The following is a 24,517-nucleotide window of genomic DNA, read 5'->3' as shown; positions in this document are numbered from 1 at the left end:
AAATGTGGACCATATAGAGTGTAGAGTATAAAGAGAATGACGTGATCAAGGGAAAACATTGGGCAAAAGGGGAATCTTTTGTACTGAAACAACTGAGGAGGATATCGGCAATAGTTCTTATGAACATGTGGAGCACAGGCAAAAGAAGCTAAATACAACACTGGTTTCCAACTATCCACCTAGCCCACAACAACCAGCTCCATTGTGTCAAAGGGAAACAGATCAAAAAGACTCCAGGGGGCAAGAGAGCAAAAACTGCTTAGATGAGTAGAGAAACATGGCCTGGTCAGATAGATCTAGAGCGCTATGAAGAAACCTGGCCCGGCAAAATGGATCCAGAATTCTGTAGAGTAACATGGCCTAGTCAGATGGACCCAGATCTATGGAGAAACATGTCCTGGTCAGATGGACCCAGATCTATAGAGAAACATGTCCTGGTCAGATGGACCCAGATCTCTATAGAGAAACATGTCCTGGTCAGATGGACCCAGATCTCTATAGAGAAACATGTCCTGGTCAGATGGATCCTGATCTCTATAGAGTAACATGACCTGGTCAGATGGATCCAGATCTCTATAGAGAAACATGTCCTGGTCAGATGGATCCAGATCTCTATAGAGAAACATGGCCTGGTCAGATAGATCCAGATCTCTATAGAGAAACATGGCCTGGTCAGATGGACCCAGATCTATGGAGAAACATGTCCTGGTCAGATGGACCCAGATCTCTATAGAGAAACATGTCCTGGTCAGATGGACCCAGATCTCTATAGAGAAACATGTCCTGGTCAGATGGATCCTGATCTCTATAGAGTAACATGACCTGGTCAGATGGATCCAGATCTCTATAGAGAAACATGGCCTGGTCAGATGGATCCAGATCTCTATAAAGAAACATGGCCTGGTCAGATGGATCCTGATCTCTATAGAGTAACATGACCTGGTCAGATGGATCCAGATCTCTATAGAGAAACATGTCCTGGTCAGATGGATCCAGATCTCTATAGAGAAACATGGCCTGGTCAGATGGATCCTGATCTCTATAGAGAAACATGGTCTGGTCATATGGATCCAGATCTCTATAGAGAAACATGTCCTGATCAGATGGATCCTGATCTCTATAGAGAAACATGTCCTGGTCAGATGGATCCTGATCTCTATAGAGAAACATGGTCTGGTCAGATGGATCCAGATCTCTATAGAGAAACATGTCCTGGTCAGATGGATCCAGATCTCTATAGAGAAACATGACCTGGTCAGATGGATCCAGATCTCTATAGAGGAACATGGCCTGGTCAGATGGATCCAGATCTCTGTGGAGAAACATGGCCTGGTCAGATGGATCCAGATCTCTAGAGAAACATGACCTGGTCAGATGGATCCAGATCTCTAGAGAAACATGACCTGGTCAGATGGATCCAGATCTCTATAGAGAAACATGGCCTGGTCATATGGATCCAGATCTCTATAGAGAAACATGACCTTGTCAGATGGATCCAGATCTCTATAGAGAAACATGACCTGGTCAGATGGATCCAGATCTCTATAGAGAAACATGTCCTGGTCAGATGGATCCAGATCTCTATAGAGAAACATGGTCTGGTCAGATGGATCCAGATCTCTATAGAGAAACATGGCCTGGTCAGATGGATCCAGATCTCTATAGAGAAACATGGCCTGGTCAGATGGATCCAGATCTCTATAGAGAAACATGTCCTGGTAAGATGGATCCAGATCTCTATAGAGAAACATGGCCTGGTCAGATGGATCCAGATCTCCATAGAGAAACATGACCTGGTCAGATGGATCCAGATCTCTATAGAGAAACATGTCCTGGTCAGATGGATCCAGATCTCTATAGAGAAACATGTCCTGGTCAGATGGATCCAGATCTCTATAGAGAAACATGACCTGGTCAGATGGATCCAGATCTCTATAGAGAAACATGGCCTGGTCAGATGGTGGGGGGAATGTTTTCTTGGTGCAACCGGTCTCCTCTGATACCTATGGAGGCTGTCAGCAGGATAATGCACCATCCAGTCAGGAACTGGCTCCGGGGCTATGATTGAGAGTTCTTCTTGTCTCCTCGGCCTTTAGTCCTCAGATCCTACAGACATGTCTGGTAAGTGGACTGTTCAGAACATGTCAGGACCTCATTGAGAGGCGATCCTGTCCACATGGGAAGACATTCCTGCAGAACAATTTCATCACCTAGTGGGACCCAACCTAGATGAGTGACTGCGATTCTAAAGGCTGACGCAGGTCCATTGTGCCAGTAGATGGGGGAACTAATAAAGGGGACTAACAGTATATAATCTATCCAGTGCTCCTCATCCTGTTGGAAACCTATATGTCCGCCATTGTTACAAATATTCTGGAATTGTTCCATATAATTTTTGATGCTTCTGCTTCATTCCCAGCAGCGAGACAGTGAGGCCCATGATGATTTGGAGAAGACCCAGAAAAAGGTGTCTGAGCTGGAATCACAGCTGGAGAAGCAGGTTCAGGCTGTGGAGCACTACAAGGCACAGGTTGGCTGCTTTTACTTCTTCCTTTATTGATTTAAGTTAAATACGTCCTGAAGATGGCTTTAGGGTTTGTTCACACATACTTTAGTCAGCTGTTTATTTGATGCTGCAGATTTGGTCTAAAATCTGCAGAAATCAATGCCATGCAGATTAACTAGGTGTGAATATCTCCTTATAGCCGTGGTCTCAAATGGTGACCCTCCAGATGTTGAAAAACTACAACTCGGCTGTCCAGGCATGCTGGGAGTTGAAGTTTTGCAACATCTGGAGGGTCACCATTTGAGACCACTGCCTTATGGTTAGTCATTAGAGATGAGCGAACTTACAGTAAATTCGATTCGTCACGAACTTCTCGGCTCGGCAGTTGATTACTTTTCCTGCATAAATTAATTCAGCTTTCAGGTGCTCCGGTGGGCTGGAAAAGGTGGATACAGTCCTAGGAGACTCTTTCCTAGGAATGTATCCACCTTTTCCAGTCCACCGGAGCACCGGAAAGCTGAACTAATTTACGCAGGAAAAGTCAGCAACCGCCGAGCTGAGAAGTTCGTGACGAATCGAATTTACTGTAAGTTCGCTCATCTCAGTCATGAATGTAAATGTTGGCACCCCTGAAATTTTTCTAGAAAATGAAGTATTTCTCACAGGAAAGGATTGCAGTAACACAGGTTTTGCTATACACATGTTTATTCCCTTTGTGTGTATTGGAACTAAACCAAAAAAGGGGGGAAAAAAGCAAATTGGACATAATGTCACCAAACTCCAAAAATGGGCTGGACAAAATTATTGGCACCTTTCATAATTGTGGATAAATAAGATTGTTTCAAGCATGTGATGCTCCTTTATACTCACCTGGGGCAAGTAACAGGTGTGGGCAATATAAAAATCACACCTGAAAGCAGATAAAAAGGAGAGAAGTTCACTTAGTCTTTGCATTGTGTGTCTGTGTGTGCCGCACTAAGCATGGACAACAGAAAGAGGAGAAGAGAACTGTCTGAGGACTTGAGAACCAAAATTGTGGAAAAATATCAACAATCTCAAGGTTACAAGTCCATCTCCAGAGATCTAGATTTGCCTTTGTCCACAGTGCGCAACATTATCAAGAAGTTTACAACCCATGGCACTGCAGCTAATCTCCCTGGGCATGGACGGAAAAGAAAAATTGATGAAAGATGTCAACGCAGAATAGTCCGGATGGTGGATAAGCAGCCCCAAACAAGTTCCAAAGATATTAAAGCTGTCCTGCAGGCTCAGGGAGCATCAGTGTCAGCACAAACTCAGTCAACATTAAAATGAAATGAAACGCTATGGAGGAGACCCAGGAGGACCCCACTGTGGAGGAGACCCAGGAGGACCCCACTGTGGAGGAGACCCAGGAGGACCCCACTGTGGAGGAGACCCAGGAGGACCCCACTGTGGAGGAGACCCAGGAGGACCCCACTGTGGAGGAGACCCAGGAGGACCCCACTGTGGAGGAGACCCAGGAGGACCCCACTGTGGAGGAGACCCAGGAGGACCCCACTGTGGAGGAGACCCAGGAGGACCCCACTGTGGAGGAGACCCAGGAGGACCCCACTGTGGAGGAGACCCAGGAGGACCCCACTATGGAGGAGACCCAGGAGGACCCCACTGCTGACACAGAGACATACAAAACCAAGACTACATTTTACCAAAATGAACTTGAGTAACCAAGATCCTTCTGGGAAAACGTCTTGTGGACAGATGAGACAAGATAGAGGTTTTTGGTAAAGCAAATCATTCTACTGTTTACTGAAAACGGAATGAGGCCTACAAAGAAAAGAGCACAGTACCTACAGTGACATATGGGGGAGGTCAGTGAGGTTTTGGGTTGTTTTGCTGCCTCTGGCACTGGGGGCCTTGAATGTGTACAAGACATCATGAAATCTGAGGATTACCAATGGATTTTGGGTCGCACTGTACAGCCCAGTGTCAGAAAGCTGGGTTTGTGTCTGAGATCTTGGGTCTTCCAGCAGGACAATGACCCCAAACATACGTCAAAAAGCCCCAGAAATGGATGGGAACAAAGTGCTGGAGAGTTCTGAAGTGTCAGCAATGAGTCCAGATCTAAATCCCATTGATCACCTGTGGATAGATCTTATAATTACTGTTGGGAAAAGGCGCCTTCCAATAAGAGACCTGGAGCAGTTTGTAAAGGAAGAGTGGTCCAACATTCCGGCTGAGAGGTGTAAGAAGCTTATTGATGGTTATAGGAAGAGTGGTCCAACATTCCGGCTGAGAGGTGTAAGAAACTTATTGATGCTTATAGGAAGACACTGATTTCACTTACTGTTTCCAAAGGGTGTGCAACCAAATATTAAGTTGAGTGCCAATATTGTCCAGCCCATTTTTGGAGTTTGGTGACATTTTGTCCAATTTGCTTTTTTTTCCTCCTTTTTTGGTTTAGTTCCAATACACACAAAGGGAATAAACATGTGTATAGCAAAACCTGTGTTACTGCAATCCTTTCCTGTGAGGGATACTTCATTTTATAGAAACATTTCGGGGGGGACGACATTTACGGCCATGACTGTATATGTGTAGAGTCTCATAGACAATATTGTACTTGTACAGCATCTTGGCTCCTTCTGTAAGGTCTGCTATATATGAGGAAGAGACCTCTTTGCGTTGAACATGTTGGTGTCCCCTCTTCTCTCTAGTCCACATACCTAGGTTGTAGATTGTCTCTGTAATTATATTTATCAAAGAAAATGTGATTTATTCTTTCAGATTTTAGTCACTGAGGCTAAAACTATTACATCAATACCAAAGTTATGTATAAAATAAATAAAATCATGATAGATATCTACACTGCTCAAAAACATAAAGGGAACATAAACACAATGTAACTCCAAGTCACTGACACTTGTGTGAGATCCCACTGTCCACTCCGGAAGAACACTGATTGACAATCAATTCACATGGAACAGACAACACGTGGAAATTATAGGCAATTAGCAAGACACCCCCAGTAAAGGAGTGGTTCTGCAGGTGGTGACCACAGACCACTTCTCAGTTCCTATGCTTCCTGGCTGATATTTTGGTTACTTTTGAATGCTAGTGGTGCTTTCACTCTAGTGGTAGCATGAGACGGAGTCTACAACCCACACAAGTGGCTCAGGTAGTGCAGCTCATCCAGGATGGCACATCAATGCGAGCTGTGTCAAGGTTTGCTGTGTCTGTCAGTGTAGTGTCCAGAGCATGGAGGCGCTACCAGGAGACAGGCCAGTACATCAGGAGACGTGGAGGAGGCTGTAGGAGGGCAACAACCCAGCAGCAGGACCGCTACCTCCGCCTTTGTGCAAGAGATGCACTGCCAGAGCCCTGCAAAATGACCTCCAGCAGGATACAAATTTGCCTGTGCCAGTAATGGTGTGGGGTGGCATTTCTTTGGGGGGCCGCACAGCCCTCCATGTGCTTGCCAGAGGTAGCCTGACTGCCATTAGGTACCGAGATGAGATCCTCAGACCCCACCGGGTATGGTGCGCACTCAACTGCTGAGCGCGCATCATACCTCAGGAGACACTTATGGACGTTTATAAACATCCATATGCGTTAAGGAAGATTATGGTGACTTGTTTTTTTTTTTTTTTTTGGGGGGGGGGGGGGGGGGGGTGAAAATTCAGCATTTTCATTTTAGCAACAAGACATGTCTTAGGTTACCTCTATAGATTGCTGTAGACTTTTAGAGCCTTTTTTTAATTTATTTTTTATTAGTCTTCCTCATATTTTACTCCGTTCTGTCCCTTCCTCACCAGATGGAGAAAGCGAAGCTTCACTACGACGCTAAGAAGCAGCAGAGCCAGGAGCTGAGCGAGGAGCTGCAGAGCATCAACCGGGAGCAGGAGAAGCTGCACAAGGAGAACTCCGAGCTCAAGGGGGAGGCCGAGCGCCTCAACAAAGAGCTGCAGCTTTCACTGCTCCAGACCAAGGAGGCCGAACAGAACTGCAAGAACCTGAGCAGCCAAGTGCGGAGCCTGGAGGCACAGGTGAGGCCGGGCTTCTGGGGAGGACCGATGTGTGCGGTGTCTTAGAGCACAATCCCCCCCGACACTGTACTGTAAAGACAATGGACACTGTTGTAACCATTATTTATTCTCCAGTAGAGGTCTTTGTGAGCCTTCATACAGACACAGATATTTTTGCATGTTGAATACAATGGTAAATGGAAGCTTATACTCCTGGCAGTACTAGAAGCGGCAGGGGGAATGGAGTAAAACAGAAGCTCCAGTGGCAGAATTTGTTGGTAGCTGTTACCTTGGAGATACAGGGCTTTGTGTGTGGGGCTGTATACCCAAAATGGACTTCAAGACTTTATTTGTTGTTACATTGTTGTTTTATTATTTTAACTTTGTTGCTTATAAAAGGAAACTCTGTTTTTATGCTGGGTAAGTTCCCCGGAACACTGATTTACTCTGAAATGGCGGGTTACCGTCTCTGCCCCCACCAGGCCTGAGTAAGGAGACTCTCTCACTTTACACCAGAGTTTCCCAACCAGGGTGCCCCCAGCTGTTGCAAAACTACAACTCCCAGCATGCCCGGACAGCCTTCGGCTGACACTGACATACACAGATAGTGGGAGACATGTCACTCAAGACTGTGAGGAGGAGAGCAGGTGTGGGGACAGCCCCATTGATCGTTACTTGGGTATCTTAAAATAGGGGGCAGGTTCCCTTTTTAAACATTTGGTTGCAAAATAAACACTTAAAGGGGTACTCCGCAGCAAGACATCTTATCCTCTATGTAAAGGATAAGGGGGTGAGATGTCTGACCGCGGCGTTCTAATCAAACGCCGGGTTCCTGTGCCAGTAGTTGTGCCATTACAGCCATGCCCCCTCATTGTCACACCACGCCCCCTCCGTTCATTTCTATGGGAGGGGGCGTGTCACACACTCCCCTCCCATAGACATGAATGGAGGGGGCGTGGCCGCAACATCACGATCTTAGCCTCCAGGTCCGAGCGTTCTGCACAAAATGTTCAGAACGCTGGAGTACCCCTTTAAACCTGTGGCGGACATTTTCCCGAGGCAGCATTGGTAGTTGCCTCCCCCACACCCCCCCCCCCCCCCCCCCCCCCCCCCCCCAGCTGAAGTTCTGGCTGAAGTTCACCTCCACCTTGTCTATTAGTAATTCCCTGTGATGTCTTCATCCCGTAGGTGGAGTATGCAGATCGTCAGCTGCGCGAGCTGGGTAAGTTGCAAGTTTCCACCGATGCGATGAAGAGCAGGGAGACCTTGTGTCCGCCACGAGTTACCCGGAGCCACGCTGACGTCAGTATCGACAGCCTGGACATGAGCGACGAAGAGGAGCACCCCCTGAACTCCACCAGGTAATACAGTCCCTTAATGTTACCGAAAGGCATCATGGCGGTGACGTTATACGGTCAGGAAATGGGAAATTGTCTTTTTATAATTTTGTTTTTATGGTTTTCAATGTTTATTTCGTTTTCACTCTGCAGTGTAGAAAGATTAGCAGAAGTTTTTTTTTTTTTTTTTTTTTTTTTTATCTGGTGCCAGAAGGTTAAACAGATTTGTAAATTACGTCTATTAAAAAATATTAATCCTTCTAGTACTTATTAGCTGCTGAATGCTACAGAGGAAATTATTTTCTTTTTGGAGCACAGTGCTCTCTGCTGACATCTCTGTCCATTTTAGGAACTGTCCAGAGCAGCATATGTTTGCTATGGGGATTTTCTCCTACTCTGGACAGTTCTTAAAATGGACAGAGATGTCAGCAGAGAGCACTGTGGTCATGATGTCAGCAGAGAGCTCTGTGCTCCAAAAAGAGAATTTCCTCTGTAGTATTCGGCAGCTGTTAAGTACTGGAAGGATTAAGATTTTTTAACAGAAGTAATTTACAAATCTGTTTAACTTTCTGGCACCAGTTTAAAAAAAAAAAAAAAAATTCCACCAGAGTTCCCCTTTAATAAGCCTAAAGTATTGAATAGACGAGTAGCTCGAGAACCTGCTTGTTGATCGTTTCCACATTGCTCTGCAGTTTTCGGACTCCCCACATAGAGGTTTAGTGTTTTGTCTCAGGAGGTAGAGGGTCACGTGAATAAAAACGTATCCCCTATCTACAGGGTAAGTGATAAGTTTTAGATGGCGGAGGGGGTGGGGGGCTGACTGCTGGGCAACAATCCCCCCCTCACACACACACACACATACACCAATCTACTGCACGGACCCTCCTGCCCAGCGGTTTGACCCCCGTGATGTAAAACTTGTCCCCTATCTTGCTCTCTCCCTCTAACGGGGCGTCAGTACTGCATAAAGCAGCGGTTACCACCCCCCCTCCACATATCTCTATGGGAGAGTCTTTCACCTATTTTCAGATATAGGGAGGGTGTCGGCCACCGCTTCATGCGGGGGTCGTGACGCTCCGTTCCAGGGAAGAGCAAAGGGAGATTGTGGGGTGTCCCAGTGGTCGGACCCCCCTGCGATCTAAAACCTATTTCCTATCCTGCGGAAAGGAGAAGGTTTTAAGCACGAGACTTCTCTTTTAAACTAGGGGTTAAAACAAACGACCTTCTTTATACTCATCTGCCTTTTATCTTATAGGAAGAATGGACGCTCCCATCGAGAACCCTCCACATCCACCGCTAAATCTGGGAGCCCGGAGGCCTCATCCAACCGTCTCCCCGGAAAGTGGAGTCCCTAGAAAGCCTGTACTTCACCCCCATTCCCAATCGTGTGAAGTCCAAGCTGGACAGCAGCATCGGATCCATCGGTGACTTGTTTCTAGATTCTTCCAAGAAAACGCGTTCAGCTCGAAGACGAACAACCCAGGTTATCAACATTACTATGACCAAGGTGAGAAAGGGAAAGGCTAGGGCTGGCCTCCATTGTGACATGTCCATAAACAGCATTTTAGAATAGAAAGGGACTTTGTTGAAAAAAGAATTTCGGCGCTGAACCAGGCACGGAGTAGTGAAGGTGAGTTTATCCAGCTTGGATTTTATTAACAACAATGCACCTCGTTTCGCTGCGCATGCGCAGCGAAACGCGTTGCATTGTTGTTAATAAAATCCAAGCTGGATAATTCACCTTCACTACTCCGTGCCTGGTTCAGTGCCGAAATTCCTGTTTCTACTAAGTCACTTTGTATCCTAATAAGCTATAACTCAGGAAGGCTGCAGACGGGCTCACCATCTTCTACGTGCTATTACCATTGTTGTGTATGCTGGTACACAACAATCTTTGGTAAGCGGTGAATCCCCCTCCCAGGTATCCTTCTTGTAAGCGATACTCCACAAGGAGCGCCTTTTCTACTTTTTTATTTTATTTCATAAACAGCATTGTGATCCACACTCGCACATTATACCATCTTCTGTATAATCCCCCACTTAGTCCTATTCTTCCATGTTGTTTGAGGGGTTTTCCCATCTCTCGGGGAAAACAAGGGGTCTTCTAATCCTGTGTGCCCAATGAGATGGCTGCATCCGGTGACAGACTAAAAAATTAATAGTCGCCTCTAGGGCTGACAAATTGGACATATGAGATGGGAATACCACTTTAGAGGTGTATTTAGCTATCAGACAATAGTTAGATTTACATACAATCACTACAGGACATAGAACTTACTAATATAGTGTTATCACAAATTTTTTTTTTTTGCCTTAAGCATGATTCACCCATAACAGGAAGTTGTGTAGTTCTCTCATTGTTGGTGTTGTGGAGTCTCAGCAGCTCCCTGACTTCACCCCCTCTCCTGACAAGCAGTTATGTAGTCTCCTAATTGTCAGTGTGGTGTTGTCTCAGCAGCTCTATGGCTTTTCCCTCTCTCCAGAGATAACACATCATCCTTTGCTGTTTCAGGAGGCGTGGCTGGATCTGATCTCTAGCCCCGCCTACTAAGTGATGTCACCACCTTTGACCAGCCCCTACAGCTACATCACCATTTTTATCTTTGTTTGGACATATAGGAAGAATGAGATGTGTTTAGAGCAGCTGCCTTGTGCTGACCAATCCCACAGGTAGAGGAGCAGACAGGGAGTTAATACAGCAGGTTCTACAGTCTCACTGTGTGATAGCCTGTTGTGTAGAGCAATGTGTTTTTTTTAGCAGCTCTTGGTGGAGAACTGGTAGGTGTGTAGGAAGGGTGGGAGGACTGTGATGAGCTAAGGTAAAGCAATGCATTCTTGGGAATTGTAGTTCTTGAGGGCTACTCAACAAGGTAGTGCAGGACTAAGAACCCCTCAATCAAATGAGTTTATGGTGGTTTCATAACTGGGGCAGGTAGAAAAGCAATGCTTTGTGCCACTGCAGTATTTAAACATTACTACCTGACGTCTGAGTCTTACTTTAAGCCACCTACTCAAATCCTTCACAGAATGCTGCCCAATATTCTAAAACCACCTGACAAAGTCAAGTAAAATCTGCCTGGTTTATCATGGATAAGGGGGGGGGGGGCATTGGTTTCTTGCTGGAGGAGCAGGGTCATGTGTAGGGCTGCAACGATTAATCGATAACTAGATTAGTTGTCGACTGATCCCTTTATCGAATAATGCTAGTCTCTTATGCTGGAGGAGCAGGGTCATGTGCTGTGTCTCTTATATTGGAGGAGCAGGGTCATGTGCTGTGTCTCTTATATTGGAGGAGCAGGGTCATGTGCTGTGTCTCTTATGCTGGAGGAGCAGGGTCATGTGCTGTGTCTCTTATGCTGGAGGAGCAGGGTCATGTGCTGCGTCTCTTATGCTGGAGGAGCAGGGTCATGTGCTGTGTCTCTTATGCTGGAGGAGCAGGGTCATGTGCTGCGTCTCTTATATTGGAGGAGCAGGGTCATGTGCTGCGTCTCTTATGCTGGAGGAGCAGGGTCATGTGCTGCGTCTCTTATGCTGGAGGAGCAGGGTCATGTGCTGTGTCTCTCATATTGGAGGAGCAGGGTCATGTGCTGCGTCTCTCATATTGGAGGAGCAGGGTCATGTGCTGTGTCTCTTATGCTGGAGGAGCAGGGTCATGTGCTGTGTCTCTTATATTGGAGGAGCAGGGTCATGTGCTGCGTCTCTCATATTGGAGGAGCAGGGTCATGTGCTGCGTCTCTTATGCTGGAGGAGCAGGGTCATGTGCTGTGTCTCACATATTGGAGGAGCAGGGTCATGTGCTGTGTCTCTCATATTGGAGGAGCAGGGTCATGTGCTGTGTCTCTTATATTGAAGGAGCAGGGTCATGTGCTGTGTCTCTCATATTGGAGGAGCAGGGTCATGTGCTGTGTCTCTTATGCTGGAGGAGCAGGGTCATGTGCTGTGTCTCTCATATTGGAGGAGCAGGGTCATGTGCTGTGTCTCTCATATTGGAGGAGCAGGGTCATGTGCTGTGTCTCTCATATTGGAGGAGCAGGGTCATGTGCTGCGTCTCATATTGGAGGAGCAGGGTCATGTGCTGCGTCTCTTATATTGGAGGAGCAGGGTCATGTGCTGCGTCTCTCATATTGGAGGAGCAGGGTCATGTGCTGCGTCTCTCATATTGGAGGAGCAGGGTCATGTGCTGTGTCTCATATTGGAGGAGCAGGGTCATGTGCTGCGTCTCTCATATTGGAGGAGCAGGGTCATGTGCTGTGTCTCTCATATTGGAGGAGCAGGGTCATGTGCTGTGTCTCTCATATTGGAGGAGCAGGGTCATGTGCTGCGTCTCTCATATTGGACGAGCAGGGTCATGTGCTGCGTCTCTCATATTGGAGGAGCAGGGTCATGTGCTGTGTCTCTCATATTGGAGGAGCAGGGTCATGTGCTGTGTCTCTCATATTGGAGGAGCAGGGTCATGTGCTGCGTCTCTCATTTTGGAGGAGCAGGGTCAGGTGCTGCGTCTCTCATATTGGAGGAGCAGGGTCATGTGCTGTGTCTCTTATATTGGAGGAGCAGGGTCATGTGCTGTGTCTTATATTGGAGGAGCAGGGTCATGTGCTGTGTCTCTCATATTGGAGGAGCAGGGTCATGTGCTGCGTCTCTTATGCTGGAGGAGCAGGGTCATGTGCTGCGTCTCTTATATTGGAGGAGCAGGGTCATGTGCTGCGTCTCTTATATTGGAGGAGCAGGGTCATGTGCTGCGTCTCTTATGCTGGAGGAGCAGGGTCATGTGCTGCGTCTCTTATGCTGGAGGAGCAGGGTCATGTGCTGCGTCTCTTATGCTGGAGGAGCAGGGTCATGTGCGGTGTCTCTCATATTGGAGGAGCAGGGTCATGTGCTGTCTCTCATATTGGAGGAGCAGGGTCATGTGCGGTGTCTCTCATATTGGAGGAGCAGGGTCATGTGCTGCGTCTCTTATATTGGAGGAGCAGGGTCATGTGCTGCGTCTCTTATATTGGAGGAGCAGGGTCATGTGCTGTGTCTCTTATATTGGAGGAGCAGGGTCATGTGCTGCGTCTCTTATGCTGGAGGAGCAGGGTCATGTGCTGTGTCTCTCATATTGGAGGAGCAGGGTCATGTGCTGCGTCTCTCATATTGGAGGAGCAGGGTCATGTGCGGTGTCTCTCATATTGGAGGAGCAGGGTCATGTGCTGCGTCTCTTATATTGGAGGAGCAGGGTCATGTGCTGCGTCTCTTATATTGGAGGAGCAGGGTCATGTGCTGTGTCTCTTATATTGGAGGAGCAGGGTCATGTGCTGCGTCTCTTATGCTGGAGGAGCAGGGTCATGTGCTGTGTCTCTCATATTGGAGGAGCAGGGTCATGTGCTGCGTCTCTCATATTGGAGGAGCAGGGTCATGTGCGGTGTCTCTCATATTGGAGGAGCAGGGTCATGTGCTGCGTCTCTTATATTGGAGGAGCAGGGTCATGTGCGGTGTCTCTCATATTGGAGGAGCAGGGTCATGTGCTGTGTCTCTCATATTGGAGGAGCAGGGTCATGTGCTGCGTCTCTCATATTGGAGGAGCAGGGTCATGTGCTGTGTCTCTCATATTGGAGGAGCAGGGTCATGTGCTGTGTCTCTCATATTGGAGGAGCAGGGTCATGTGCTGTGTCTCTCATATTGGAGGAGCAGGGTCATGTGCTGTGTCTCTCATATTGGAGGAGCAGGGTCATGTGCTGTGTCTCTTATATTGGAGGAGCAGGGTCATGTGCTGCGTCTCTCATATTGGAGGAGCAGGGTCATGTGCTGCGTCTCTCATATTGGAGGAGCAGGGTCATGTGCTGCGTCTCTCATATTGGAGGAGCAGGGTCATGTGCTGTGTCTCTCATATTGGAGGAGCAGGGTCATGTGCTGCGTCTCTCATATTGGAGGAGCAGGGTCATGTGCTGCGTCTCTCATATTGGACGAGCAGGGTCATGTGCTGCGTCTCTCATATTGGAGGAGCAGGGTCATGTGCTGCGTCTCTCATATTGGACGAGCAGGGTCATGTGCTGCGTCTCTCATATTGGACGAGCAGGGTCATGTGCTGCGTCTCTCATATTGGAGGAGCAGGGTCATGTGCTACGTCTCTCATATTGGAGGAGCAGGGTCATGTGCTGTGTCTCTCATATTGGAGGAGCAGGGTCATGTGCTGTGTCTCTCATATTGGAGGAGCAGGGTCATGTGCTGTGTCTCTCATATTGGAGGAGCAGGGTCATGTGCTGTGTCTCTCATATTGGAGGAGCAGGGTCATGTGCTGTGTCTCTCATATTGGAGGAGCAGGGTCATGTGCTGTGTCTCTTATGCTGGAGGAGCAGGGTCATGTGCTGCGTCTCTCATATTGGAGGAGCAGGGTCATGTGCTGTGTCTCTTATATTGGAGGAGCAGGGTCATGTGCTGTGTCTCTCATATTGGAGGAGCAGGGTCATGTGCTGTGTCTCTTATGCTGGAGGAGCAGGGTCATGTGCTGCGTCTCTCATATTGGAGGAGCAGGGTCATGTGCTGTGTCTCTCATATTGGAGGAGCAGGGTCATGTGCTGTGTCTCTCATATTGGAGGAGCAGGGTCATGTGCTGTGTCTCTTATGCTGGAGGAGCAGGGTCATGTGCTGCGTCTCTCATATTGGAGGAGCAGGGTCATGTGCTGTGTCTCTTATATTGGAGGAGCAGGGTCATGTGCTGTGTCTCTCATATTGGAGGAGCAGGGTCATGTGCTGTGTCTCTCATATTGGAGGAGCAGGGTCATGTGATGCGTCTCTTATGCTGGAGGAGCAGGGTCATGTGCTGTGTCTCTCATATTGGAGGAGCAGGGTCATGTGCTGTGTCTCTCATATTGGAGGAGCAGGGTCATGTGCTGTGTCTCTCATATTGGAGGAGCAGGGTCATGTGCTGCATCTCTCATATTGGAGGAGCAGGGTCATGTGCTGCGTCTCTCATATTGGAGGAGCAGGGTCATGTGCTGCGTCTCTCATATTGGAGGAGCAGGGTCATGTGCTGCGTCTCTTATATTGGAGGAGCAGGGTCATGTGCTGTGTCTCTCATATTGGAGGAGCAGGGTCATGTGCTGTCTCTTATGCTGGAGGAGCAGGGTCATGTGCTGTGTCTCTCATATTGGAGGAGCAGGGTCATGTGCTGTCTCTTATGCTGGAGGAGCAGGGTCATGTGCTGTGTCTCTTATGCTGGAGGAGCAGGGTCATGTGCTGCTCTCTTATGCTGGAGGAGCAGGGTCATGTGCTGTGTCTCTTATGCTGGAGGAGCAGGGTCATGTGCTTCGTCTCTCATATTGGAGGAGCAGGGTCATGTGCTGTGTCTCTCATATTGGAGGAGCAGGGTCATGTGCTGTGTCTCTCATATTGGAGGAGCAGGGTCATGTGCTGCGTCTCATATTGGAGGAGCAGGGTCATGTGCTGTCTCTCATATTGGAGGGGAAGGGTCATGTGCTGCGTCTCTTATGCTGGAGGAGCAGGGTCATGTGCTGCGTCTCTCATATTGGAGGAGCAGGGTCATGTGCTGCGTCTCTTATATTGGAGGAGCAGGGTCATGTGCGGTGTCTCTTATGCTGGAGGAGCAGGGTCATGTGCGGTGTCTCTTATGCTGGAGGAGCAGGGTCATGTGCGGTGTCTCTTATATTGGAGGAGCAGGGTCATGTGCTGTGTCTCTCATATTGGAGGAGCAGGGTCATGTGCTGTCTCTCATATTGGAGGAGCAGGGTCATGTGCTGTGTCTCTCATATTGGAGGAGCAGGGTCATGTGCTGTCTCTCATATTGGAGGAGCAGGGTCATGTGCTGTGTCTCTCATATTGGAGGAGCAGGGTCATGTGCTGCGTCTCTCATATTGGAGGAGCAGGGTCATGTGCGGTGTCTCTTATATTGGAGGAGCAGGGTCATGTGCTGTGTCTCTCATATTGGAGGAGCAGGGTCATGTGCTGTGTCTCTCATATTGGAGGAGCAGGGTCATGTGCTGCGTCTCATATTGGAGGAGCAGGGTCATGTGCTGTCTCTCATTGGAGGGGAAGGGTCATGTGCTGCGTCTCTTATATTGGAGGAGCAGGGTCATGTGCTGCGTCTCTCATATTGGAGGAGCAGGGTCATGTGCTGTGTCTCTCATATTGGAGGAGCAGGGTCATGTGCTGCGTCTCTCATATTGGAGGAGCAGGGTCATGTGCTGCGTCTCTCATATTGGAGGAGCAGGGTCATGTGCTGCGTCTCTCATATTGGAGGAGCAGGGTCATGTGCTGCGTCTCTCATATTGGAGGAGCAGGGTCATGTGCTGCGTCTCCTTCTAGAGGAGCAGAGTTTAAGGCATTTTTCTTCCCGTCAGTCTTAAACACGTTGCGTTCTGTTTTTTGCTTCACAGACCAGCAAGGAGGAAGTGGAGCCGGATCAAGAAAGCGCCAACACCTCCTTCTACAGCCTGCGCTCTGCCCCCTCACACCAGAGTCTACACCAACCTCATCATACCCGACGTGGAGGAAAACCCCAGCCGGCCGTCTCCGCTCCTGCCCTGACCAGCCTCCCTTCTATGGAGTCACTGGGGAAACAGGAGCACACGTCCTCAGACGACAGCCTGAACAACTCCGTGCTGATGAGTCTGCCCGGCTATCGGCCAAACACCCGCAGCTCTGCCCGCCTCTCACAGTCAGGAGGTGAGTGCCAGCCGCTCATAGGTGAACGTCTGAGCCTGTGTGAACCGATTCCTAAGTAGCAGTTCTTTCCCAACCAGGGGGCCTGTAGCTGTTGCAAAACTACAACTCCCAGCATGCCCGGACAGCCGAAGGCTGTCTGGGCATGCTGAGAGTTGTAGTTTTGCAATAACTACAGGCCCCCTAGTTGGGGAAACACTGCTCTGTGGGCTTTCTCTGAATTCCCGACCATTCACAATGTTACACATCCTTCTTTCAGGTCGGAGCAGCTTCTACCTAAACACGTGCCAGGACGAGCCCGACCCGCAGGAAGACTGGACTAGAATCGCAGAACTGCAGCAGCGCAATCGGGCCTGTCTACCCCACCTCAAGACCAGCTACCCCCTGGAGTCTAGGGTAGGTATATTCTGTGTAGTGCAGGGTTTACCAGCCGGGGTACATTCAGCTGTTTAAAAACTACAGCTCCCAGCATGCTGAGTGTTTAGACCTCCACTGATCGGGAGAATAAGTAGTGTGTTCTCTCCCGGCTCACTGTCACGTGATCAAGACACACTCTCAATGTAAGTCTATGGAGTGTGTTTCAGTCACGTGACCCAAAGCAGGAAGAACAACTTTCTCCGGCCCTAGTGATCAGACAATCCGAAGAATAAGACCTCCCCGATCACAACTTTAGAATGTCATAAGTGACGGGTACACTTTTAAGAACAGCCTTGACGTCTGTGCCGTAATACAAAGCTGCTTGAATGTTACAGCCATCCGTCCTGGCCGCAACCATCACTGATGAAGAGATGAAGACGGGAGACCCCAAGGAGACGCTGCGACGAGCCACACTATTGCCCTCACAGATCCAGGAGTCCATGGCTGGCACACGGAGGATGACCATGACCTCTGCCGGCATAGAGCACTCGATGGCAGGAGGCGGCATCACAACCCGGCAGCAGAGGAAGCGGGTGTCTGAGGAACCTCATTACGGATCGGACACTCCCGAGGTGAGAGGGGGGGGGGGGGTCCAGACGTGGGTGGGGGAGTTCTAGGTTGCTGTCGTGTTAGGCATTCATTGTTCCACCTTACTACTTGTATTTCAATCTAATAAGGCGGCTCTGTTCTTTTCTTAACAGTCTAAGAAATCTGCCAGTTGCTTTCCGCGACCAATGACCCCAAAAGACAAACCTGAAACGCGCAGAATGTCGTCTGCCGTCGAAAGCAAAGCCAATATCAGCCAGCAGGTGAGAGGCAGAGGTTGACTTTAAATCAAGTCATACACATGTGTCAGCCAAACCCACAGCCATGTATGGTGTCCTCCCAGACGGCCTGTTAATTGGATAAAAAGCCCCAACTAACAAAGTCTGCTGGCACCTTACACCCTCAACCCCTCTTAAAGGGGAACTCTGATGGAAATATGTTTTCAAATCCACTGGTGACAGAATTTAAAACATATTTGTCAATTACTTCTATTTAAAAATCTTATTCCTTCCAGTACTTATCAGCTGCTGTATACTACAGAGAAAATAGTGCAGTGATTTTCTGTCTGACCACAGTGCTCTCTGCTGACACCTCTGTCCGTGTCAGGAACTGTCCAGTTTGGAAGAAATTCCCCATAGCAAACCTATCCTGCTCTGGACAGTTCCTGACATGGACAGAGGTGTCAGCAGAGAGCACTGTGGTCAGACAGAAAAGAAATTCAGAAAGGAAAGAACTTCACAAATTTCTCTGTAGTACATCTGTAGTATACAGCACGTTCTGGCACCAATTGATTTGAAAACATTCCCCTACAACCTAAATACTCATCCCCTATCCACAGAAACACTGGGACCCCCCCCCCGCGATCTCCTGTATAAGGCCGCGGCTCTCCCGTGAAGGAGGCGTGCCGGCCGCAGCATTATGCCGCAGCTGACACGCCTCCTCCATGTAGTTCTATGAGAGAGGCGGGGATGCAGCATTCGTGCATCCCCACCTCCCCATAGATCTGTAGGTGGAGGGGGCGTACCATCGAGGTCGACACTATGCGCATTAGCCGCAGCACAGCGTGGCAATGCCGGAGCCCAGTTCAGACACTTATTCCCTATCCTTTGGATAGGGGATAAGTGTATTTAGGCTGCATTTCGTCCTTTCAAGGGGTATTCCAGGCCAAAAACTTTATTTTTTTTTTTTATATATCAACTGGCTCCGGAAAGTTAAACAGATTTGTAAATTACTTCTATTAAAAAATCTTAATCCTTCCAATAGTTATTAGCTTCTGAAGTTGAGTTGTTTTCTGTCTAACTGTCCCGGGAGCTGTGCAGTTCCTATGGGGATGTTCTCCCATCATGCACAGCTCCCGGGACGTGACATCATCATTGAGCAGTTAGACAGAAAACTTCAGAAGAGATAGATAGATAGATAGATACGTATGTATAGTGCCCTATTTGCACATGTGCATATATAACTTTTTTATTTGTTAAACTGAATAATGTAGTTTACCATGGCATTCAAAATGAACAATATGGCCTGGTAAACATTGCTATAATGCAGTGTTTCCCAATCAGGGTGCCTCCAGATGTTGCAAAACTACAACTCCCAGCATGCCCGGACAGCCGAAGGCTGTCCGGGCATGCTGTGAGTTGTAGTTTTGCAACAGCTGGAGGCACCCTGGTGGGGAAACACTGCTATAATGTAAACCAATGGGTGACTTGTGCTTGTATATCTGCCAATGCAGTGTGAATACAGCCCTACCGTGTTTCACTGTGTCATGGAGGTGAGGCGGAGTAATTATTTTTAGAGAGAAATTTCGGTTTGTGCACAGGCCTTAGACTGCCCTAGTAAAAACACGTCCTATAGGTTGGCATCGATCTGAGGTTTTTCCTTTTCTCTCTCCCATTAGTCACATACCAGTCGTCGGCAGACCATGGCCTTCAGCATTCTCAATACTCCCAAGAAGTTGGGGAGCACTCTACTTAAAAGGGGTCTAAACAAGAAGTCCACGCCCAAGAATACCCCACAGGGACGTGGTGGCACCAGCAAATCCCCGCACCTCTCCATCCGCAAATCTCCCAGCAGAAAGTCCCCGCGGACGTCCTCGGCAAAGTCTCCAAAGGCCAGCAAGGTGAGAGCTCCCAGTATGTGATGGGATCAGCTGGAGAACGAAGGGCTGAAGGCTTTAAAGGGGTTCTCTGGTGGAAAACATATTTCTCAGTCACTTCATTGGGGGACACAGGAGACCGTGGGTATTTATGCTGCTGACACTAGGCAAAAAAAGAAGTCTGCGCCTCCCAGCAGGATATACCCGCCCACAGGTACAGAATTAAAGGGATTATCCAGGAAAAAACTTTGAGATATATATATATATATATATTCACATCAACTTCTATTAAAAAATCTTAATCCTTTCGGTAGTTATGAGCTGCTGAAGTTGAGTTGTTATATAAGTGCTCTCTGATGACACTTGTCTCGGGAACCGCCCAGTTTAGAAGCAAATCCCCATAGCAAACCTCTTCTAAACTGGGCGTTTCCCGAGACAGGTGTCATCAGAGAACATTTAGACAGAAAGAACAACCTTAACTTCAGAAGCTCATAAGTACTGAAAGGATTAAGATTTTTTAATGGAAGTAATTTACAAATCTGTTTAACTTTCTGGAGCCAGTTGATATATCTAAAAAAAACATTTTTCCTGGAATACCCCTTTTAATCAGTTTTATCTCAGTGTCAGTAGGAGGCAGACACAGGAATGGAGTTCTTATTTTCTTGTAGGTCTAGTTAGGTTCTTTTTCCTTTGCTGTTTTTTTTTTTCTAGGTTGGGCAACAGGAGAATGGCGCTACCTGGTCTCCCACATGGGACAAAGGGGCTTGGTGCATAGAGTATGGGCCGTTAACCCCTTATTGCCAACGTCTAGCGCCTCGTGGAGTACCTTAGGTCCGGGTCCCCCACTTGCCCCTGCCCGCCTGGCTATGGCAGCTTGGCGCGGTGCAGAATGGCCATAAGCTGGCTGAAGCCACCCTAGGTGAGTATAAGAAGATGGAGTCTGGGTGAGTATGTACATTCCCCCCCTCTTCCTCTGTCTCCCTAGGGTCTCCCTTTTCGAGGATTGAGCCCTGTCTGGGGGGTCCCCTTACTGGGGTACTGATCCTACTAGCCACCATTATGGCGTTGGTGGTCAGTGCACCTCATGGCCTATTGGTTCTCCCGTATGGCTGCCGCTAGCCTTGTTACCTGGGTGCCTGCCGGGAGTAGGTTTCTCCTCCGTTGTATACAGTCCAGCACCTTTTCCTGCTGAACCTGCACGCGGCAGGCTCCGTGCACTTCTGCTCCCACCTTGCCTCAGCTTAACCAGCTGGCAGCGGGGGAAACTTTAGGGGGCAGTTTTACTTTCATTTTCAGCCGCCTACATGGTAGTGGCCGGCGGTCCCCTATTTTTTTTTCCCCCCCCATGCCGCAGCCACTGGGCTTCTGCAGCCCATGGCTGTGGCGCCATTGTTGTGGCGCTGTTACGGTCTTTCTCTCGGACAGGCACGCCAGGGGTTAACACATACCCCTTCTTCCTTGGTGGGTGCGGACAGCGCGCACTTTACTCCTGCGCTGATCGGGCGGCGCTGCTTCGGTTCTCCTTATTAAATTAAAAAAAAAAAAAAAAGCTCATGGGCTCTCAGCGCCCTCCAGTGGCTGAATGGCTAATTGTTCAGCACTGTTTTCTCTCCTGTGTTAGGCCCCCCTCTAGTGGCCTAAAGTGGTTATTGCAGCTGCATAGTTTTTCTTTGGCCATTTATCAGGCTCCTGTCAATCTAGTAGTCTGGAGTATTCCCCTCAGATCCCCTGCTTCTTAATATGCTCTCCCAGGGCTTGAGAGCATTCCGATCGCTTCTCGAGTTTTATTTTTTTGGGGTAAGATTAAGTGTAGTTATCTGTTCTTATTAGTTTAATTTCTGATGTGCCCATTTCTGATATGCCCCCTACCTCGGGACCATATATTAAATGGATTTTTGAGACCTGGGACCGATTTGAAGCTTACTTCTGGCACCTTGGGCATTGACCCGTGATGGGAATATTTTTGGGTACATGCGCCATTTTTCTGATACGTCCCCTATCTGGTGTGTTAAAGGGATATTTGAGAACGAGGACTGCTTGCAGAACTTTCTTCACCCTGATATCTGCATGTTCAGTGCACCAATTCACCTAGACTCTCTGCTTCAGTGTCCTGCGGCAGGGGTTGTCTAACAGCTCTGGGATAAATCCTGCCTGTCCCCAATGCTTTTTCATTGGTTCGCTTGTTTGCGGCACATAGGCTCTGTTTTCCATGGCGATCTGTTGGTCATTTTACTGGGGTATGGAGTTTTTTTTGGCAGAGGTCCAAACTTGGGGACACTCATCAGCGTGGCTCGCCACTCTACCCTTACAGTCCCTTGGGGCTTACCAGGTAACCCTGCGGCACCCTGCCTCTTTTTACCGCCAATCACCCATACAAAGTCTGCCATGGCTGTAGTCCTGTTACCTCACCCCCTGTGCCAGGTGGCTGAAATGGGTGCTCTGGCATGTGCAGCGGACCATGCAGCTCTCTGCAGCTTCCATGGGGCTAGTCCTGTGTCAAATCGACTCTCTACGGCGCCCATGGTTATCGTGTGGTCTGCAGCAGCTGCAGTTCCGGCACTCCACTGTGAGAGTATGGAAGATGTACAATGGACCCTCTCCGCCTCCCACGGAGGGCGTGTTGTTTGCCGCATCCTCTTCTGCAGTTCCGATACCCCACTATAAGAGTTAGTGGACCAATGTCTTATGGACCCTCTACTATGCCCATGGAGAGAGCGATGTCTACTGCAGCTGCAGTTCCGGCACTCCACTGTAAGAGTTTGGCCGATGTACAATGGACCCTCTGACTCCCGTGGAGTGCGTAATTTTTGCCATATCCGCAGCTACAGTTCCGGTAGCCCACTATAGATGTGACTGGACCGCTGTATTATGGACCCTCCACAATGCCTATGGAGAGAGCGATGTCGGCCGCAGCTCTTGTACTGCACTGCACGTGGGAGTTGCAGAAAGGGTCTCCCTGCGAGTACGTTGAGCTCTCTGCATCGTCCAGGGGAGAGTGGGGTCTGGTGCACTTGCGGCTGAGGTTCGGTCCCACGTCCTGTTGGAGGTGTCCAATGGCTGTGTTCCTGCTGGTACAAGGTACATTCTACAGCAGCAGTCATCACTTTACCAATGACATGGGTGGTGTAACGTTGCTCTTCAGTGGTATCTGCTATGGCTCTGAATGGCTCCTAGATAGAACACTGGTAAGTTGCTGGTTTGGTAAAACTGAAGCCCTGGTTCAATCCCTCTGGTGGGTGAACACCTTAACGAGAAGCTCTGGTACTTCACATTATTTGGAAGTCCATGCTATGATTGTTTCTTTTACGATGGTGGTTCTGGTACCTACTAATAGTATGAAGGGCCCTGTGGAGTGACCCTGCGCATTCACCGGACACTTGGACAGTTATGGTGGTCCTTGTTTTGGCCAGGCCCCGCCGGTCCTGCGTCTTATGTGGTTTCCGCCAGGTCGTATTCAACCTGGTAGGCCTCCGGGGTGCCCATTTGTTTCTGTTTTTAGTCAGTTGTCTGACCCCAGTCTCTGCACGATTCCTCCCTTTTGGGTCCTGACTTACCCCTCTGTTTCTGGGGTTTCCGGGTGGTTGTTTTTCCTCTGGGTCTTGTCCACTTTCTTGGAAGAAATATGGCTGTCTCTGTCCTTCCCTTTTCTGGCAGTTGTTTTTCCCAATCCCAACACTGCTTTGGTACGTCCCATGGTCTCCTGCGTCCCCCAATGAAGCGACTGAGAAACTGAGATTTTTTTTGTCCGCCCCATAAAATCTTTCTCGTAGCCTTCACTGGGGGACACAGCACCCACCCATTTACGGTTCCTGGTCAGGTTGTCTGTTGTTCCTTTCTGATGTCCTTCGGACTTATCTCCTTTGTTGTTTGGCTTTTCCTGTTTTGTGACACAACTGATTATCTCTGCCTGTGAGCGGGTATATCCTGCTAGGAGGAGACCACTTCTCTGCCTGTGAGCGGGTATATCCTGCTAGGAGGAGACCACTTCTCTGCCTGTGAGCGGGTATATCCTGCTAAGAGGAGACGACTTCTCTGCCTGTGAGCGGGTATATCCTGCTAGGAGGAGACCACTTCTCTGCCTGTGAGCGGGTATATCCTGCTAGGAGGAGACCACTTCTCTGCCTGTGAGCGGGTATATCCTGCTAGGAGGAGACCACTTCTCTGCCTGTGAGCGGGTATATCCTGCTAGGAGGAGACCACTTCTCTGCCTGTGAGCGGGTATATCCTGCTAGGAGGAGACCACTTCTCTGCCTGTGAGCGGGTATATCCTGCTAGGAGACCACTTCTCTGCCTGTGAGCGGGTATATCCTGCTAGGAGGAGACCACTTCTCTGCCTGTGAGCGGGTATATCCTGCTAGGAGGAAACCACTTCTCTGCCTGTGAGCGGGTATATCCTGCTAGGAGGAGACCACTTCTCTGCCTGTGAGTGGGTATATCCTGCTAGGAGGAGACGACTTCTCTGTCTGTGAGCGAGTATATCCTGCTAGGAGGAGACGACTTCTCTGCCTGTGAGCGGGTATATCCTGCTAGGAGGAGACCACTTCTCTGCCTGTGAGTGGGTATATCCTGCTAGGAGGAGACCACTTCTCTGCCTGTGAGTGGGTATATCCTGCTAGGAGGAGACCACTTCTCTGCCTGTGAGTGGGTATATCCTGCTAGGAGGAGACCACTTCTCTGCCTGTGAGCGGGTATATCCTGCTAGGAGGAGACCACTTCTCTGCCTGTGAGCGGGTATATCCTGCTAGGAGGAGACCACTTCTCTGCCTGTGAGTGGGTATATCCTGCTAGGAGGAGACCACTTCTCTGCCTGTGAGCGGGTATATCCTGCTAGGAGGAGACCACTTCTCTGCCTGTGAGCGGGTATATCCTGCTAGGAGGAGACCACTTCTCTGCCTGTGAGCGGGTATATCCTGCTAGGAGGAGACCACTTCTCTGCCTGTGAGCGGGTATATCC

The 24,517-nt window shown here is 48.9% G+C and overlaps 1 protein-coding gene and 1 pseudogene across 1 annotated transcript in view; both read left to right on the top strand.

The window, feature by feature from the left end:
• The window catches only part of NUMA1 (nuclear mitotic apparatus protein 1), a 100,495-nt gene that overhangs the window by 71,609 nt on the left and 4,369 nt on the right, over positions 1-24,517 (top strand). Inside the window, 10 exon segments of the mRNA XM_056561059.1 lie at positions 2,420-2,530; positions 6,301-6,531; positions 7,699-7,871; positions 9,103-9,173; positions 9,176-9,354; positions 16,220-16,508; positions 16,765-16,901; positions 17,258-17,494; positions 17,624-17,731; positions 19,366-19,587. Of these exon segments, the coding sequence (XP_056417034.1) occupies positions 2,420-2,530; positions 6,301-6,531; positions 7,699-7,871; positions 9,103-9,173; positions 9,176-9,354; positions 16,220-16,508; positions 16,765-16,901; positions 17,258-17,494; positions 17,624-17,731; positions 19,366-19,587 (1,758 nt within the window).
• On the top strand, positions 21,333-21,545 carry LOC130358964 (U2 spliceosomal RNA; annotated as a pseudogene).

The sequence above is a fragment of the Hyla sarda genome, chromosome 2, assembly GCF_029499605.1.
Source record: "Hyla sarda isolate aHylSar1 chromosome 2, aHylSar1.hap1, whole genome shotgun sequence".
Taxonomy (NCBI): Eukaryota; Metazoa; Chordata; class Amphibia; order Anura; family Hylidae; genus Hyla; species Hyla sarda.
The sequence above is the reverse complement of the archived record's forward strand: the minus strand, read 5'-3'. Positions and strand labels throughout refer to the sequence as shown.